General features: G+C 55.2%; 6 protein-coding genes across 6 annotated transcripts; 2 read left to right on the top strand and 4 right to left on the bottom strand.

Annotated features, from left to right (window-relative positions):
• Nucleotides 1–109: 109 nt before the first annotated feature.
• On the bottom strand, nucleotides 110–1,141 carry UV8b_03252 (uncharacterized protein; the record flags this gene model as incomplete). The annotated part of the gene is made up of 2 exons (XM_043140750.1): nucleotides 110–767; nucleotides 864–1,141. 2 exons carry the CDS (start codon nucleotides 1,139–1,141, stop codon nucleotides 110–112), a joined length of 936 nt encoding a protein of 311 aa, XP_042996684.1.
• Nucleotides 1,142–1,644: 503 nt separating this feature from the next.
• Nucleotides 1,645–2,927, bottom strand: UV8b_03251 (uncharacterized protein; the record flags this gene model as incomplete). The annotated part of the gene is made up of 2 exons (XM_043140749.1): nucleotides 1,645–1,882; nucleotides 2,137–2,927. 2 exons carry the CDS (start codon nucleotides 2,925–2,927, stop codon nucleotides 1,645–1,647), a joined length of 1,029 nt encoding a protein of 342 aa, XP_042996683.1.
• Nucleotides 2,928–4,422: 1,495 nt separating this feature from the next.
• UV8b_03250 (uncharacterized protein) lies at nucleotides 4,423–5,166 on the bottom strand (the record flags this gene model as incomplete). The annotated part of the gene is made up of 3 exons (XM_043140748.1): nucleotides 4,423–4,679; nucleotides 4,840–4,893; nucleotides 5,001–5,166. 3 exons carry the CDS (start codon nucleotides 5,164–5,166, stop codon nucleotides 4,423–4,425), a joined length of 477 nt encoding a protein of 158 aa, XP_042996682.1.
• Nucleotides 5,167–6,931: 1,765 nt separating this feature from the next.
• On the top strand, nucleotides 6,932–8,700 carry UV8b_03249 (uncharacterized protein; the record flags this gene model as incomplete). Its single annotated transcript, XM_043140747.1, has 3 exons — nucleotides 6,932–6,986; nucleotides 7,085–8,479; nucleotides 8,579–8,700. 3 exons carry the CDS (start codon nucleotides 6,932–6,934, stop codon nucleotides 8,698–8,700), a joined length of 1,572 nt encoding a protein of 523 aa, XP_042996681.1.
• Nucleotides 8,701–10,613: 1,913 nt separating this feature from the next.
• UV8b_03248 (uncharacterized protein) lies at nucleotides 10,614–12,659 on the top strand (the record flags this gene model as incomplete). The annotated part of the gene is made up of 1 exon (XM_043140746.1): nucleotides 10,614–12,659. One exon carries the CDS (start codon nucleotides 10,614–10,616, stop codon nucleotides 12,657–12,659), a length of 2,046 nt encoding a protein of 681 aa, XP_042996680.1.
• A 999-nt stretch (nucleotides 12,660–13,658) lies between these two features.
• Nucleotides 13,659–17,254, bottom strand: UV8b_03247 (uncharacterized protein; the record flags this gene model as incomplete). The annotated part of the gene is made up of 3 exons (XM_043140745.1): nucleotides 13,659–14,072; nucleotides 14,150–17,057; nucleotides 17,115–17,254. The coding sequence occupies 3 exons, from the start codon at nucleotides 17,252–17,254 to the stop codon at nucleotides 13,659–13,661; spliced, it is 3,462 nt and encodes a 1,153-aa protein (XP_042996679.1).
• Between the last annotated feature and the right edge of the window lie 545 nt (nucleotides 17,255–17,799).

Below are 17,799 nucleotides of genomic sequence, written 5' to 3'. Positions count from 1 at the left end.
CGCCAAAACCCCCATCACTTTGGAACCTTCATCGCCGCGGCACGCCGTACCCATCTCATCTTATCCTGCGCGAGCTTTGCCCCGCCCGTGTCACCGGCTTTCCGCCCTCTCACCCGGCCGCAGCCTCTCGCTCGACACGCGGCCCTCCCCCCCCGGGCAACTCGGCCGGCGCGGATGCAGCACCACCGCGGCCTTTGCGGGGGGCCTCTGCGCCGTGCTCGTGGCTCCCCAGCTCCGTGGGGCTCGTCGCTCGAGGCAGTTCCGCGAACTCGAGGCCGGGACCCCGCTGACCCTGCGCCTCCGTCGCATCCGCAAATGCCGCCGCGCTGTTGGCAGCCGTCGCGGGGCCGGCGGGCTTGCGTCGCTTCTTGGCCGCCAGAGCCCACAGCAAGATCACGAGCAAGCAGGCGAAGATGACGCTGCCCACTATGCCGGCCAGCGCAATCTTGTCGAGCGAGCCGGTTGCTGATTCGGAGTCGGCCGCTCTGGGGGGTGGTGCCGTCTGAGTCGACGTCGGCGGCGGCGGCGTCGGCGTCTCCAGACTGCTGCCCCGGGCGGTGGTCGTCGTCGAGCTCGTGGTCAGCGTCTCCGCACCGTCGTCAATGGTGATTGTGCTCATGGGCAAGTCCTCTTCAGGGCCGATCGGCCGCCTGCTACGACTCCCTCTCTGCAGGCGAATTTCCAGAGCTGGAGCCGAGAGAATGCCATGCCCGGCATGCGTCACGGCGCGTCGTTGATCCTCGTGCGGGTGGTTGTATTCGGTGCTTCTATGCCCTACTTAGCCTCTGGCACGGACCGTCTCACGAGGAGAAACAAAAAAAAAAGCCAAACGTCAACATTGGCAGTTTGCGCCGAAATCTTACTCAGGCACACATGTCACCGCTGCGCCGTCGTCGTCGTCGCCCTTTTGTGCTGGCTGGCCTTTTACTCGTTGCGTCGCCCGCGTACGCTGCGGCTTGTGTCCTTCCAAACACGGGCCCGGGCAGTCGAGCCCGCCGCTGGGCCCGGGCGACGAGCTGCCAGGCATGCTGGGCCGGTCCTGGTCGCGTTGGAGGGTCGGCGGTCGGCGGGCGATGATGTCGGTGGTCGTGGGCGTGCATTGCCCTTGGTCCGTCCGGCTGGTGAGGTTTTCGAAGCTCATTTCAAGGGCGTCTAGCATTCACTCGCTGCACTCCAACAGCAGCAGCAACAACAACAAAAACAACTCCAGGGGTTGTCGGGAAAACAAAGGGGACAGACAGTGCCGCCCTGTCGAAGAGGCGATTTCAAACTTGTCCACGTTCAAAGGCCAGAGTTTGGGATATGTTGCCTGTGTGACAGATAGCTTCACATACAAGCAACTAATGTGTGATCAAGTGATGCCCAAATCTAGTTCCATTCACGGCATGTCAGTATCTCTCCATTTTATTGGCTTTTGCCCTCGATGCAAGTTTCTCATTTCTACACAAAAAATGTGAATATACACCCGGCGATGCATTCCGCCCTTTGTCACGTATTCTGCCGTACCTGGTGTCAAGACAGCATAGCTTCAACGTCCGGCTTTACAGATGCAAAGCATGCCTGCATCATATACAAGATCGCAGCAGGAAAGAAACCCCGGCATGCCCTCCGGGCCGACGTGTAAACGTAAGCAAAATAATGCCTCTAATCCACATCATCCGGCCGTGTATCATCCGCTTCCGGCGCCATCTCCCCCCCAGCTCGCAGGAAAGCCTTTTCCTCGTCATGTTCACCAGGCACAACTGCGCCATCAACATCCTTGACGACCCGCTCCGTCGCACCGTCCTTGAGTGTGCCGTCCTCGTTGACGTCTTCCCGTAGATAAATGGTGAATACGACCACGAGGTACGTCTCCCCTGTTTGCTTGTTTCGTAGCACGTATCTAAGTTCGTGTGAGCGCCTACAAGAAAGACAACCCGGTTAAGCAAAAAAACAAAAAACGACATTATAGAGATGGAAGCAAAATAGCCAGGGTTTGTCTTTTGATGTTGCACGGGGAGGGGGCCGTGAATTCACCAAGTGACACGACAGGAGGCGGCAGCAGCACGGCAAACACTTTTGCCCGAAGAAGAATAAAACAAAAAAAAAAACACACACACAGGGTGGTACAAAACAAGGGGCCAAGTTTGCGCATACCTTAGGCCCTGGCCATCCCAATACTTGACAATAGGCAGATGAAACCCAGGCAGTTTCAACGACAGCTTGGCAAAGTCGAGATACGGGTTGAAAAAGTCCAGCCCGTACGTCTTGCCGTACTCAAACACCCACTTGCTCTTGCTGTCGTCGCGCAACGCCCACTTCATACGGGCCTTGCCATCAGCAGGCGCACCAACCGCCTCCCGCGCTTGCAGGCCTTGCTCGTCGCCGCCCTCGTCGAACCACAAGCCGCCCTTTTGCTCGTCGTACTCGCCGGCCCCGATGTGAACAAGGTTGAAGGAGCTCAGCGCAGGCCCGTACAGATACGGCCGGTCGGCGTAGGCATCTCCCTCCAGACCAGGGTCGATCCACCACCGGACGATGCTGAGGGCCGTGTTGAACCCCGGGGGCAGCCTGTCGCGGATGGGACGGTCAAAGTCGTTTCCGAACTGGAGATGGTGGCCGCTTATCCCCCTGGGCGCCGCCGACTCGCCGCGCACGCCGGTTCCGGGGCCCGGCGAAACGGCAGGCGCCTGGTCCCGGGGCGTGAAGCGGAAGCAGATGCTGTACTGGTCCTGGTTGTAGGCGTGGGGCTCGGTCGAGAAGTAGGGCGATGTGGCTGGCGAGGCCGGCGGCAGGCCGTTGTAGTTTTGGATCCGGACGTTGAGCTCGATGTGCGCGGCGAGGCTGCTGATGCGGACTGGCTGGGGCCTGTTGACGGGCACCTGGACGTGCGTCGACGCGTCGTAGCTTGGCCCTGCGGTGACGCGCAGCATGTACTTGTCTGTCATGCTGGCGTCTGGTGGCGGAGAAGAGAGAAAAAAACTCTGCTAGTTGGTCCTTGAATGAGTACGCGACTGGTCAAGGTGCTGGGGGACGAACGGGCAGGTGCTCAAGCTTCCTTCATCCTCCGTAGCACGCTCGAGGTCCTAGGTCCCGACCGCGCATTGGTTTTTGGGGGTTGTGCCGCTCACTATTATGAGTCCATGACGCCCAGGTGCTGGTTTGTTGGACCTGTGTACGTACGGAGTAAAGTAGTGTCCAGGCCTCTCTGGTTTTTGTGGAGAGGCACTGGGACTTATCCATGATGTCACTGTGCTGTGCTGTCCACTAACAGGCAGCAACTACTTTGGCTGGCTCTTGCCGATTTTAACAGTCTGCTGTATGTCAACTGCGTGGCAGCAGCTGAAAGCGCCGCGACACGACTGGAGCCTACAGATGCCCACCCCAACCCCCAGATAACCAAGCTGATATCCCTATCCCATCCCTATCCCTCTCTCAGGCAGGGGTCAAATTCAACACGTCGTGCCTGCATGTGGCATCTTGTCGCGAAAGGGTTCCTGGTCACGGCGAACCTCGACGACCACCTGAGCATCATCCTCACTAGCAACGTTGTGTTGTGGCAAACCGTTGTTCTCCACGCAAGCATCATTCACGGGTTTCAGCAGTCCAGAAGCCCAACAAACACCAGTTCACCCCCATCATGCTGTGAGCATACGCCGTGTTGAATTCCTTTAGCGATGGCTCTGCCAATGACAAGGCGTCGAGCCTCTCATAAACAGGCCACAAGCTGCTCCAGGTCTTGCTAGCGACTCATCTCACTTAACGACCCGGAATCATACTTAACCATCACTATGATTGCCATAACCGCCCGCAAACTAATTTCATCCTCCTCGTCATATCCTCGTCTTCCGCCACCTGCCCTTTCTACATCACCCATTACCGTCATCTTCTGCAGCACTCTCCTCGCCACATCTCTCATGAACGGAACCGCCAACAAAACTCTGCTGCCCTGACCTTGGCGTGGTGCCGTGTTCGGTCGACTTTTCTTCTAGAAGGAAACCGTTCTTGAAAAGAAGATTTGCTTGATGTTGAAGCTTCGAAAGCTAGCAGCGCCCAGCAACTTTCAAAGTCGACGTCGGAAAACTGCCATTTGCTTTTCCGGGCCGTATCTCATTGTAGACGCTGCTGCTGTTGCCACGTCTTTGACCTCCGAGCCAAAATGCAACACGTACGGGCTTCAATGATGATGTTGCAGAGAACAGTAAGACGGGTGCAGATGGGTGCAGATGGATTCGAGGTTGTGCCTGGCTTTCCCCAGGTTTTGACCATATACCAAAACAAAACCTAAGTCTGACGGTCTTACGGGAGTGACCAAGTAACCCGTCTCATTCAGTCATGTGGCTTAGAAGAAAAAGGCGGCGATGTGGAGAACAAAGGGAAGCATCAGAACAACACTGATGCTTCTTGTAACGTAATCAAGCAGGCTGCCGGATATGTCAAATATCATGACTTCTGGGCCTGGCTGGCTGGTGCTACTTCGTCGCCGCCCCAATCGGCAAGAATGGCACCAACAGGGCGCGGCCCGCCATGAACTACGACGCAAACAAGCTCCACGTCCTGACTATTGACCATCTGATGCTCAGTCCACGCAGGCACGTAGGCAAAGTCCCCGGGGCTAATGTCGTGACTCCGTAATTCAGCGTCAAAGCCTTCGTTTACTATGAGGGTCCCCGTTCCGGAGACGGTATACATGATGGCATCTGCATGAATTGCATTAGCTTCATGGGTCCCCAGTGGCGTTGGCTTGACGCCAAGTTGGTTCAAATAAGCAAAAAGCAACACGTCAAGTACAACGCTCGCTTGGGTTTGTAGAGGTCTGCCTCGACTTTAAGACGAGCCAGTCTTGTGAATTCCACGAACCTTGCTCACTATTATGTCGAACGGGTGTCTTTGATCGGGGTCGAATAGTCATGACTGCTTACAAAAGATTACCATGGAATGGTCAAAGCCTGGAAGAATGGTCTTCACCGAGGAAAAACAGGTGCAAGCAGTAGGAGGCCACGGCTCCAGATTGCACTTACCAGTCGTGCTCATCTTGTCACATTTGCCCACGACGGCAGGCCACACAGTTACGGGCCCGTCTACGCTAGGATTCTCGGGTTCCAACTCCTTGGCTCGCACGACATGGGCCGTGGCGGGCAAAATCATGGGCAGAATTTCCGAAATGAGGGGGAAGAATGATGCCATGGTTCCTGCTCTCCCCTGTGAACGAGGAACCACATCAGCCGGATCCATGACAGCTTCTTTTCTCGTTGAACGAGCATTGAGTTTTATGACTTTGCTTTATTTGGGTATGACAGACGCCTGTAATTGGCAGATTTGTGCCAAAGCGGTTCCAGGGACGGACAAAGAGTCCTGCGCCTGATCTGGTGTTGGGAGAAGGGGGTGGCTACAGGCGAAGATGACAGATGGACAGACGGCTGGGTATCGTTCTCGCTTCGCTCTGCTGGGATGCAACTCTTTGATGCTTCAGGAGCTTCGTCGTCGAGATGCTGCGTAACAGAGAAGCACAAGAACCACAAGAACCACACGAGGACCCTGCAAGAAGGTAAAATGGGGTTTCGCAGCGAGGGTGAGATGTCCAAGGCGGCCCCCACATCGTACGTGAGTACGAGGAAAAGACGGAGTTGACCCATTGAAAACGTTGTCCCAGCGTCACACAGTGCGTAGTGCGCGGAGGACAATATACGGGCAATTGACATGAACTGCCACACGTAATACATTAGGTATTGTAGATCCGTTCTGTCCACTCAGTACAGGTACCTACAGTGGGTGTAGGTACCTAACTCAAAAAACAGGCATAACGACAGCGGCAACCAAATCACTCTGCACTGGCACTGTGCAGTCTAAAAGGCGACGTCATTGGAATATAATTAATGACTGCAGATTCTTCAACAAGAGAGGCCTGGGATGCGGGCTCTACGTTATCTTTCCCCCGTACCTTAGGTACCTGGGCCTAGGCACCTGTTCAAGTCGAGGGATTTGAGCATCTTTGATTGCTGTGCGTCCGTGACCCAGCCAAGTCTCGCACTCACCACCGAAAACAAGAGTAAGCCTCGCTTCAAGACCTGTGCATCCCCCTTCTTTTCGCTTCCCACCCACTCACTCACGTTCTGCAGGTGCCGATAACTCACCAGCTTCGTCTCACTTGAGTCAAGTCCGCGCGTCGCCCCCGACAGCTTGTGTGGATCGGAAAAGGAGTCCGCCCTGCAGCGTGCGGCCGATACCAGTCAGACGCCACTTGTTGGAAGCATAAGGCGGAAGCAGACGGACAAGATACCCTGACCCGGCACAACCAAAGGCACACCCTGCAGATTCCCCTGCCATAGTACATGGAACTAGTATGGACTTTTGCCTTCCAAAAGATCAGCATCCACTTTCCACTTTGCTGCAAGGCAACCTTGACCTTGGCAGCTGAACCGTTGTCGGTTATATTTCATCGTTTCGCTTCGTCCTTTGGGGCTCGGCTCAATCTTCCTCCTCGGCCTGAAATCCCTTGCGTTTCTCCTCAGCGCGGAACACGCAGCTCGAGGACGGAGTGAACCTGGCATAAAGTCGCTCTGTGAGTTACAAGACTGGCGCCAGACTGCTGCCTTCTGAAGTATGCAATGACTGATTAAGCAAATCATAAAGGCAAATGTCCTGTGGAGCTAACCGATGATTGCCAAGCAAACTCAGATACAGCTTCAGCTTCAGTTCCAGCCCCATCTCTACCTTGGTCACACTCGGCGACCCTCAAAGCGTCAGGAGCTGTCTTCGGCCCCTTGGCGGTACAAGCAACAAAAAATAACTCGGGCATACACTTTTTGACCCCTTGGCCCAATTCACCAACAACAGTTACCACATCGCCTTCCAACTGCGTATGTATCAATGCGGAGAACGGAATCGATCCCAGTTTCACCCAAGCTGTCTCGAATGCAGTGAGTAGGTGTACGAATTCTGCTCGGCAAAAATGTCGAGTTGCGACTGGGTCAGCAAGGCCCATCGAAATGAACACATAGAACATGGTAAGCATGCAGATATGTCTCCATCGCTCGAAAAAAGCCTCACAGCCTTTGATCCCTCGGAATGCATGAATCAGCAGGGTTGACAGCAATACATTTAGCCTCGCAGGAGGCGTCACTGGGTGCTTCTCCTGGGGAAGAGATACCCAAACGGAAGGCAAACACGTGCCCTTTTCTCGCTCTACCTCCCGAGTTGATCGATGCTGTTCTGGCGTATTTACCTGCGATACAGCTATCTGCTATTGCAGCAACTTGCCGCAAGCTTTACCAGCAAACAACTGCCGACTTCCACTGGCTTCGTCTAGTGCAGCAGAACGTACCTGGTATCGCCCTGTCTGACCCTGGACCTTGCAAAAGTTTCCGGGAGCTCTACGCTGCACATGACCCAATTTGGTTCTTGCCCAAGTATAAGATCTGGTTTTGCGACAGGGATCTGATGGGTAAGCTGATTGTCGTACGGTTTGACCCGCGACGAGGTTGCATCGAAGGCCATCAACTGTTGGCTGTAAGCAACAGGGACACATTTGAGCACTGGCCGGCGGATAGCCACGTTTTAATTCACGGCTTTGAGCCGCAGGTCAAGTTACATTTGGACAAACCCGTCCTGCAGTTCAATATCCGAGACAAGAAGGAGGTCGGCAAGGCTAACCCAAGAGCCGTCGCTAACCGCTTCGCTGCCGAAGTACCCATGACGTTTGGAAATCGATCAGATCCCATGTTCAGCAATTTCTTGCTCACTCGCCCTTTGGATCCCGAAACGGCAGATGCGAGGCTAGCCCTCGCTTATCCATATGATGGTATTTGGCCGCCGCCAGCTATACCAGCTGGTCATCATGTGTCTGGTGCCAGATCCGGGCAAGCTGTTGCTTGCCTTTCGCCAAGTGACTTGCCTCGTTCCAGGGAGGAGATTTCGGACCAGACCTTCCGTATTCGGCAGTGGATGCAGTTGCCGGGGACACCATCCCCGCCGAGCCTCGTGGGCGGCCAAGCTGGCAATCTTGCGAGCATGGTCCGGGTTCTGAATGGGTTAAGCAACATGGCCAACGGCGTCACACCGTTGGCTGGCGCTGTTGGCGTTCACATTGGCGAGGAAATCACCACTTACTCGACACTAGAACCGGGTCTCTACACACCTACACCTACCAAGCCATGGCGGGGTATTTGGGTTGGGGATTATAGTGGGCATGGATGCGAATTCCTTCTCATCCACCAACCCGAAGATGCTGCCGCATCAGATGAGGAGCTAGGGTTGAGGCGAATCGACGACGAGCCGGATGAGGTTTGGGAAACGAGAAGAGAGGAAGCTCGCGTGTACCGCGGCCGCCTCGAGGCGATTAAACTGACTGGAGATCCGAATGTTCCACGGGGTGAATATACCTTTGTAGCAGAGGACCTTGGCCCAGGAGGTTACATTGGAGTAGCCACAGATGCTCCTTTCGCCGGGGCTAGAGTTGTGAAGAGCAGGGGACATATAGCCGCAACTGGCTTTGTACGAGGTAAGGCGGTCCGGTCCGTCTTCTTGTTGTCTGCGTCGTGGGTGTTTTCGACACATTGCTGTTCTGGCTCGTCACTGACTGTCTCGCGCGCTTGCATAGACAAGTATGTTGAAAGCCAGCTTTTACTTATTGGGCCCAATCGACTGGCCCAATATTGGGTCGGCTTTGGACACATTAGCTTCTTTGAGAGGGTCCAAGTCGATGACTTGCTCACACCGTGACCAGCGCTTAAGAGGGTCCGGTCAATCCGCGGACGAAGCAGGTTTGCCATTGCATGGAGTGAAACAAATTGCTTCATCATTGATATCGGCCTCAACTACAGTGGCCAAGAATTGTAAACGAAACTATTACAATACGGAATTTTTTTTTTTCCTTGGGAACGAAACGGCAAGATATGGCGTCGAAGAAACACTAATCTATGTTCCGAGCTCCCGCGAATGTTGCTCTCATGGCGGGCCTCTCGATCTCGTTTGCTTGCTGTTTTCGAGACGTCGGTGTAGCGTGTCGCCATCTTATGGTGCTGCCATTGCGGTGTCGTCTTTGCCGTTGCTTACCGGCTACGCAAATATACTGCTCTTGCATGAGGCAGTGATGATGCCCAATGAGAGTGTCGGTGCCGAGGCTGCTAGGGCGCTTTATGTCGAGTCTCGTGGTCTGTATTCAACTTGACCGTGTCTCATGCGAATGTCTTGCACTTTCTCTGAGACTTGGGTCGGTCTACAGTGCAGTGTATAAAGGGTATCAGCCCCGCCAGATGGAACAGCGTAGATGAACAAAGCATCCTAGTGTAGCCCTCATCACGTCGACAGATTCAATAGAATACTTTAATGTTGGCTTTGGACTGGACCAGTAGATAGGTGACCCGATGCCATTGAGGCTACGGAGTACATGCATTGACCATTACCGAATTGACGCGTTCCCCGTTTTGAGCGATGCCGATGTGGGGCGGCGCGTTGGTGAAAGGCACGGGCACCTGGTTACTGGCGGCTGCTGAGGGGTCGCGTGGAGCCGCCGCCGCCGCGGTCGGCAAGTAACTCGCTGGAGCCCGCCCGTCTGCGTTTTATCATCGCAAGTCGCAGTCTTTAAATACCCAACTTAGCCACGTCTCCTACCTACTATAAGGCCAGGCCGTCCATCAGCCGGCTTCTTGGTGCAATTTTCCCAACTCGTGGCTTTTGACAGCAGCAGTCTGGTCCAGTCAAGGCCTGGTAGCAGTCGCGTTGTCTCTGCCTCAGGCTGGATGGAGCCATCGAACCAACCACTGGCAACCACCCCTTTTGCTCTTGCCTCCACCCACCCCGACCCCGGCCTGTTTCCAAGTACCGAACCATGCAACTTTGCGTACCAGGTGACCACTTCCACTTCCTTGGCTCGGGCCACACGGCAACCGTCGGTCTTCTCGTGTTCCTTTTTTTTTTCTTTTCTTTTTTTTTCTTCGCCCTGGGTGCCCATCGCGCCTTCAAGTCTGTTAGCTGCATTGCAACTCATTGTTTCCTGGGACATTTTTCCTCTTCAACTCTCGTGGTCGTCTCGTCTGTTCGGCTTGCTACTTGCTGGCTGCGGGAAAGCGATTGGCGCTCATCAAGCTTTCAGCACCCCTGCCTCTCGCGTCGTCGGTTGTCGTCTGCTGTCGTCGTCGGTTGTCGTCGGTTGCTCGAGAAGGGTCATCATCCTCTGCATCACCTCTTGCGCCTATCCACCTCGCCGGCCCTCAACACTGCCAATCGTTCGGTGTTGCCGACTTACGACGACCCTGACAACCCTGACGACCCTGACGATTCGGCTGTTTCGAGCTTCATGCAACTCTCGCAGTCGGCTTGGGACGCGCGACGGGCAATTCCAACTCCCGGCGCGGTAGGAATAAGTCGGCCCGCCATAGTTTGAAGCGACAGGGCGCGCCAGATAGGAAACGCCGCCGTCGCATCCCGGGCTGCGTCCCGTCTCCGTCTTGTCTCTCCGACGGCGCAAAAGACAATGCGTATTGCGTGAAACTATCGCAAAGGAAACACTCCTCGCAAGGCTGCCATGTCCCTCGACTGAGAATTTTCCCCTTTACCTGGAAATCATTGGCGCGGGGTGTTTCACACTTGTTGCGGCAGTCATCTGGATTCTGGAATCTTCACCGTGTCCAGTTATGAATCCTCGCCAACCTTGCCAAGCTGCGCAACAACTTTTGCGCTTGCGCACAACAGCGCAGCTTCCCCTGACATGGCGCACCTTTTCAAAATGCCCTCGGCAACGCGCTTTTACGTCTTCGGTCCCCGGAGCAGCGAGGAATGGGCACAGCAGAGACGGCGGTCCGACCATCCGGGTGCCGGCGGAAACGCATCGGCGTTCGGTTCGGCCCCGTTCGCGGATCGCGGCTTTGGCGGCTTTGGCGGCTGGCGTCGGCCTGCTTTCCATCGCCTTCGCCTTTTATCCTGCTCCGCGCACAGCATTCGACGCTCATTACGCAACTGCACCGCCGGTCGCGGCATCTTCCGGCTTCGAATCCCAACCCTGTCCGTCGCCCCTTGGCCCTGCCGACAACCGGGATCCCAAGCTCCCTCGCTTCCGCATAACGGAGGTCCGTAAACACGGGGCCGACTCGGAGCATCCGTGGGTCATACACGCCGACAAGGTGTATGATATCACCGATTGGATACCGGCTCACCCCGGTGGCCAGGTCATTCTTCAGGCTGCCGGGGGCTCGATAGACCCGTACTGGGACATCTTCACCATCCACAAAAGCCAGTACGTCCATGATATCCTGTCGCAGTATCTCATTGGATACGTCGACCAAGCAGACCTCATCGACGGAAAGCCTGCGCAAGACCAAATCGAGGACCCCTTTCAACACGACCCGGAACGGCATCCCTCCCTCGTTACGCGTACGGCCAAGCCCAGGAACGCGGAGCCGCCCGGAGAAGCCCTCGGCGCCCATTTCTTGACCCCCGCCGACCTGTTTTATGTCCGTAACCACATGTGGGTGCCGCATGTCGAACAGGATCAGACAGATGACCATCGCTTGACCGTCGAACTCCTCGACGGAACCATCAAAGAGTACACACTAGGCGACTTGAAGACCAAGTTCCCGAGGCACAAAGTAACGGCAACGTTGCAGTGCTCCGGCAATCGCCGGAGCCACATGAGCCGAGATTCCGGACGCAAGGCAAACGGCCTTGCCTGGGACGCTGGGGCGATATCAAACGCGACATGGGAGGGCGTCCTCCTGTCCGACGTGCTCGCGCATGCAGGGCTCGACCTGGAAGAAGCTCGAAACGGCCTGAGCGAGACGCAGCACGTCCATTTCACGGGCCTCGAGGCATACGGCTCGTCCATCCCCATCAAGAAAGCCGTCGATCCGCTGGGCGACGTCCTGCTGGCGTACGGCATGAACGAGAAGCCCCTGCCGAGGGACCACGGGTCGCCCCTGAGGGCCATTGTCCCCGGCTACGTTGCGGCCCGGTCTGTCAAATGGCTGAACCGCATTGCCCTCAGCGACGAAGAAAGCACGAGCCAGTGGCAGCGCAAGGACTACAAGTGCTTCGGGCCCAACGAGACAAAGGTCGACTGGGACGCGGCCCCCGCCATCCAGGAACTGCCCGTGCAGAGCGCCATCACGACGCTGCAGCTCGGGAAACGGGTCGGTTCAAAGGCAGAGCCTGACGCGCTGGCAAACGACGAGCAAGACGGCGACGACGGCGACGACGGTTCGTCAGGCACGCCCGGACGGCGCGTAGCCCTGAGCGGCTATGCCTTCTCCGGCGGCGGCCGGTCCATCATCCGCGTCGACGTTTCCCTCGACGGCGGCGCCAGCTGGGACCAAGCACGTCTCCTGCCGGACTGCGTGTCCAAGAACGGGACGCCGTCGCCCTGCCACGGCCACGGCGCATGGTCCTGGAAGCGATGGACGTACGACGGCTCCATCCCGCTCGACAAGTTCACAGAGAACCCGGGCCCCGCGGCCCAGGACGCAGCCTCCGCGGCTGCCAACGCCCCATCCAGGCGCGCCAGGCAGCAGCGCTGCACGACCGTTCTCGTCAAGGCAACCGACGACGCGTACAACACGCAGCCGGAGAGCCACGCCGCCACCTGGAACCTGCGCGGCAACCTCGCCACGGCGTGGCACAAGGTCCAAGTCTGCGCGGACTGCTCGCGCGCGTCGGCAGGGGCAAAACACGCGCACGAGAAACCTTGATCTATTCAAATTTGACGGTCGCACACCCCACCAACACGCGCGCACACACACACACACACACACACACACACATATATATATATATATATGTATATATCTCCTGCAGAGCCGAAATCTCGGCCGCTAAAAATGTATATACTACGGGAACGTCCTTGGTTTTGCCTTGGGCGGCACTTTTCTTGTATTTTTTTTGGAGGGACAAAAAAAGACATGTTTGCTTATGCTCTAGCATATAATGAATGTGCGTATTGGTTTCCGATCATGAATGCATATACTAGTTTCCGATGATAAAATATACATTTAGTTTTCTAGCATTGCATATACACTTGGTCTCTACTGACTACATGTGTCGGTTTCCGATCGACTGCACATTTAGCTTCTGGTTATGAAGATGCATTTGGCTCCGATCCTGAATATATACATCTAGTTTCTAGTGATAGATATATTTATCAGTTTCCATTAAAGAGATATATATTGCTTTTCTGATGATGAATATGTATATTGCTTTCCTGATGTTGAACATGTACTGATTTCCTGGTAATCATATGTTTGGTTTCCGCTGATAAATATTCTTTTGGTATCCGCCAATGTCCCACTGTCGTCTTCATCTGGACTGTCCGTGGAATACCAACATTCCAATAGCGCAGCACGACCAACGCCGAATCCCTGGCTCCCATTCCCCTCTTGGCCGTGCCCGAGATCCAAAGCAGATTGGTGCTTTGACCTCCCTTTGGGTTGGCCGGCGTGACATCTCGCTTCTCCAATGCGGCGGCTAGTGTCGCGACGCTGTGCCGACGCATGTCCCGACGCATGTACGCTGGGCGGTCAAGTATAAATCATCTAGTATGAACAACCCGCGGCCTGTCTATACGTGCGAGCTTGCACCTGACCCCTCGTACTGATACATACCGAATACACGCCCCTGCGAGCCGAATCCCGCGATAGGGGCTCGGGAACGAATTACAAACACCCATCTACGCCCTCCTCCCCTTTGCTCTCCTACTCGTCGTTTGTCTCGCCATCCGACATGTACTCGAATTCTCCAGGGGTCTGCGCTTCCTCATCCCCCTCGCCGTCCTCATCAACCGCTGTCAGCACTCCCGCCGCAGCTGCCGCTCCCAGTCCCCCTTCAAGAGTTCTGGCATTTCCCGGAGTCTGCGGGTCAGCTGGACCATAGGGTGATCGTGCTTGGCTACGTAGCAATTGAGCCATCATCTGGTTTCCAGTGGAGCCTCGCGTTGGGTCGGCAAGTCCCTCCAGAAGAGATCCTCCACCAGACCTTCCGCCGGCGCTGCCTCTGCCTGGGCCAGCGACGGGAGCTCGTTCCGTGGTAGCCTTCTTCAACTTCTCTTCGATAAGCACCTTTGCTTCGTTGGGCTGGGTATCGTCAAGTAAGAGAGGGCCGCCGGTAGGCTGCAAGAAAACACGCACGCAAGTCAGCAAATTTAGCTCGCACGCAAAGCCAGACCGGTGTGGGAGTCAAGCGTTACCTTTTTGACAGGCTTGTAGCGGCCGCCGGCGAAGCTAACATACTTCAGCTGGCTCGGAAGAACCCTCGCCATGTTTTCAATCTCATAGCCCGTCTTCTCCTTTTCAGGCTTCTTCTTCGCATCGGATGGGCTGCTTTCTTTGTCATCGCCTTCCTTCTTCTCCTTTTGATCCTGGTCGTCCGTCTTCTTCTCGTCGTCCACCTCCATCTTGTCACCGGATTTGGAAGGCGCAGGGTCAAGGTCCATGCTTTCTCGGCGTTGAGCACGCTCCTTCTTCTGCGCTCGACGCTTAGCTTGGGCAGTGGTCGATAGGATAGCCGTGGCAATGAGGGCTGGGCCCTCTTCGACCTTGACTTCCTGCTCAGGTGGATAGTCGAACAAGCTTTGACGCGTGGCACAGTGGAACTTGATGTCGGGCATCTCAAGGTCATGGTCGAGGCCAATGATGGCCGTTGGGGAAAAGCTCAAGGACAAGAAATGCGTAAAAGGGAACCAGTACCAATACTGCGTGAAGACGGCCATGCCAACAATTCCAGCCATGTTCAAGTTTCCGGTTTGCGTCTGCAGACCAATGGTACAGTTGCGACCACCAGCGTCAATAATTCCAAGGGCTAGGGCAGCGCCAAACTTCGTCATGGCATCTTCGTGGCGATCACCGACAACCTTCTTTAGCGTCTTGCGAATCGACGGTACTTTGGGGTTCATCACGTCATTCTGCTGAATCATAATCATGGAAAGGGCAATGAGGGCTCCTTGTCTGACAAAGTCAGTAGGATCCTTCATCATAGGCTCGAGAAGGTCAATGGCCTCGTCGAGCCCAGTGCCAGCACAAGAAATTCCGAGTGCCATGGCTGATCCATAGCGAACGTGAGGGTTGTACGATTCGGAGAGCAATTCAACCATTCGCGGCACACTGCCTGGCTTGCGGAACAAAATGAAACCCAAGCTCATGACGGCGATTCGACGAACATCGTCGCTGACATCACTCACGGCGGTGTGCAGGAGCTTCCGAATGGCCTTGTTGCTCCCAGTTCCACAATACGCCATAGCCACGGTCATGATGCCGCCGTATCTCAGAGCGGGATCAGGATCGTGGAGCAGCCCTTCGATGAGGACGTCTGCGCCTTCCTGCCGGCCAAACATAATCAATGCCATGCCCAAGGCAAGTCCACGGACAATCTTCTCATGCGTTGTTTCATGGGCGTAGGTGATCATGTCCTCTAGAGCCTTCACGTTTCCAGTTCCCAACATGATGAGACCCATTGCGAGGCCAACCGCCTCGCCATTGAGCGCAGAATCTTGGAAAAGGATTTCCTTGAGCTTCTCGAAGATGTCAGTGTCGCCTGTGGCCATGCCGGCAATTCCCAGGCCAAGCGCTCCACCATGCTGCACCACCTCTTCCTCCGCTTGGCTAAACTGAGTCTTCAGATAGTCCAAGGCGTCTGCTCCGTGGTTGGCATGGATCAGTCCGTACGCATACAAAGCGCCACCTTGGCTGAAGATGGAGCCGCTGCTGAGGCCTCCTTGGCGGGGAAGGTAGGGCTCCAGGAGTTTCCTGGATTGCGACAGGTTGCCTCGATGAATGACTCCCAACGCTGCAGTTGCGGTAAACTTGGACCAGTTGACAGCCTTGCCTAGCCATTCCAAGTTGTCGCGGAAGAATTTGTCGCTAGTGGTGCCTTGGTTCATAAAAGCGTTGCAGAAAGTGACGGCAATATGGAAGATCGAGTTGCGTCCCTCGAGACTGTCGCGAACCTTGTTCAAGATGCTCAAGTCTGTATGGTTGTTGCGGTAGAGGAACTCGAGGTTAAGCCGAATGGTTTTGGATCCGTCCAGGATGGAGCGGATGTTTCGGTAAACCTTGGTGTCATCGGAGAGGTCGTCTCCAGAAGACGCTTCCTGATTTTCGAGGAGAGGTTTGTTTTCGTCCTGCTGCTCCGAGGTCTCGACTTCCTGTTCAGGCTCCTTGGGAGCGGGCAGAGAAGCAAGAATTTTCCCCAAGAACTCTTGCGTTCCGTTGTCATACAGGTCAAAGGCTATCTGGTACGCATTGGCTATAGATGTGCGGTCTCCGTTGGAAACGAGAGTGCGAAGCATGTGCGATGCTTCCTCATCGGAGTTCAAATAGACGACGCACCTTGCGATGGCGAAGTAATCAGGGTTGGGAATTTCGTTCAAAAGGTCGAGAATCAAGCGCAGAATATCGGTGCGGAAGCTTCGTTCTTGCACAACGTCCATGCAAATGCCCAGGATATAATCCATCAGTTCTTCAGCGGGTCCAGGAACACCGTCTTGAATTTTCGATTTGGCATTCTTCTCATCTTCGCTGGCCTGCTTGATGACGCGCCGAAGAACATGGAGATTTTTGGCTTCTACAGCAATACCAACGACTTGTCTGTAGCGACCTTGCTTCAGGCAGCTTGCGAATAGACGCTCGATGATGCGCTGCAACGAAGCCTCAGTGGCCTTGTCAGGAAGCTCAGTAATCGAGCCCGATCGACCGGGTTTGAAAACTGGCTGGAAAGTGGCGTCGAGTATAGTGTTGTCAAGGGAGGCGCGCGACAGCAGAGACTTTGGAGGCAGCGTCGTATGCGAGAAAGGGGTGGTGGGAGACAAGACAGCGGAGTCGGACGCGCTCGAAAAAGTTGTCGTAAGCTCGGGAAGATCGGTATTTTTGGCGGCTCGTGGCTTGGAGTTCTTTGCAGCGTTGGTAGCGATATACTGATCTACACACTTGGAGATAATGGTCTCTTCGAACTCGCCCGGCGCGTCCAACTTGAAGAGGTCTCCCGCAGCAAGTGCAAAAACCATGCTGTCATTGTACGCTTGGAGATGATAGTACACTTTGGCAAGGACAAGGGCGGCGAGCTGACGTTCAGGGAAGGAATCATCTTCGTACAAGGCCTCACTGGAGACGTAAGTCAGCCGTGATGATCCTTATCTTGGACAGAGTGTAGCAACTTGCATTTGAATCAGAGAGCCAGCAACTTCGGTCCAAACAGTATCAATGTCATCATTGAGGGTTTGCAGAGCGAAAATCTTCAGCTCTGGCTCCTCATCGGCCAGGAAAGCCAGAACGCCGGTGGCCGAGACAAGACCAGGCATAATGAATGTTCAAAGTGGATGAGAAACTAGGCTCGAGGAGGTTGCTTCTGTATGGCTGAGGGCAATACGGCTTCGGTCGGGCAGTATATGGTGACGCGGTGAAGAAGTTGGGTAGGTAGGGAGCTGAAGCAGCGACCAGGACGTACAAAGTCACAAATTATGGGTGGCGGGCGATACGGAGCAGGAGATTGAGTGGGTGGGAAGATGACGAGTTTCGCGCGCAGCAAAGGTCGCCGGTGAAAAAGCACGAGATGGTCCACGTCAGGCACGACCTGCCTGCCTGCCTTGAGCAACGGCGTGCACGGACAAATTTCGCTTTGGCATTCGAGAGCAAGCTGAACCAACGGCTGACAGCTGACGTGTCACGTGACTTGTTAGATTAGTAAGCGGGTAGTCCGCACACGTTTACGGAGTAAAGCTGTGAAGTCATGACGGCTATGCTGCATTAGGTGCACGTACCTACCTACACGACACCATGCCATTCATCAGTCCAAGAATGCGCCTGGCACTGTGAATAAAAAGAGACAAGGCGCTTTCTTATTGGA

Source organism: Ustilaginoidea virens, chromosome 2 (genome assembly GCF_000687475.1).
Source record: "Ustilaginoidea virens chromosome 2, complete sequence".
In the NCBI taxonomy this organism is placed as follows: domain Eukaryota; kingdom Fungi; phylum Ascomycota; class Sordariomycetes; order Hypocreales; family Clavicipitaceae; genus Ustilaginoidea; species Ustilaginoidea virens.
The sequence above is the reverse complement of the archived record's forward strand: the minus strand, read 5'-3'. Positions and strand labels throughout refer to the sequence as shown.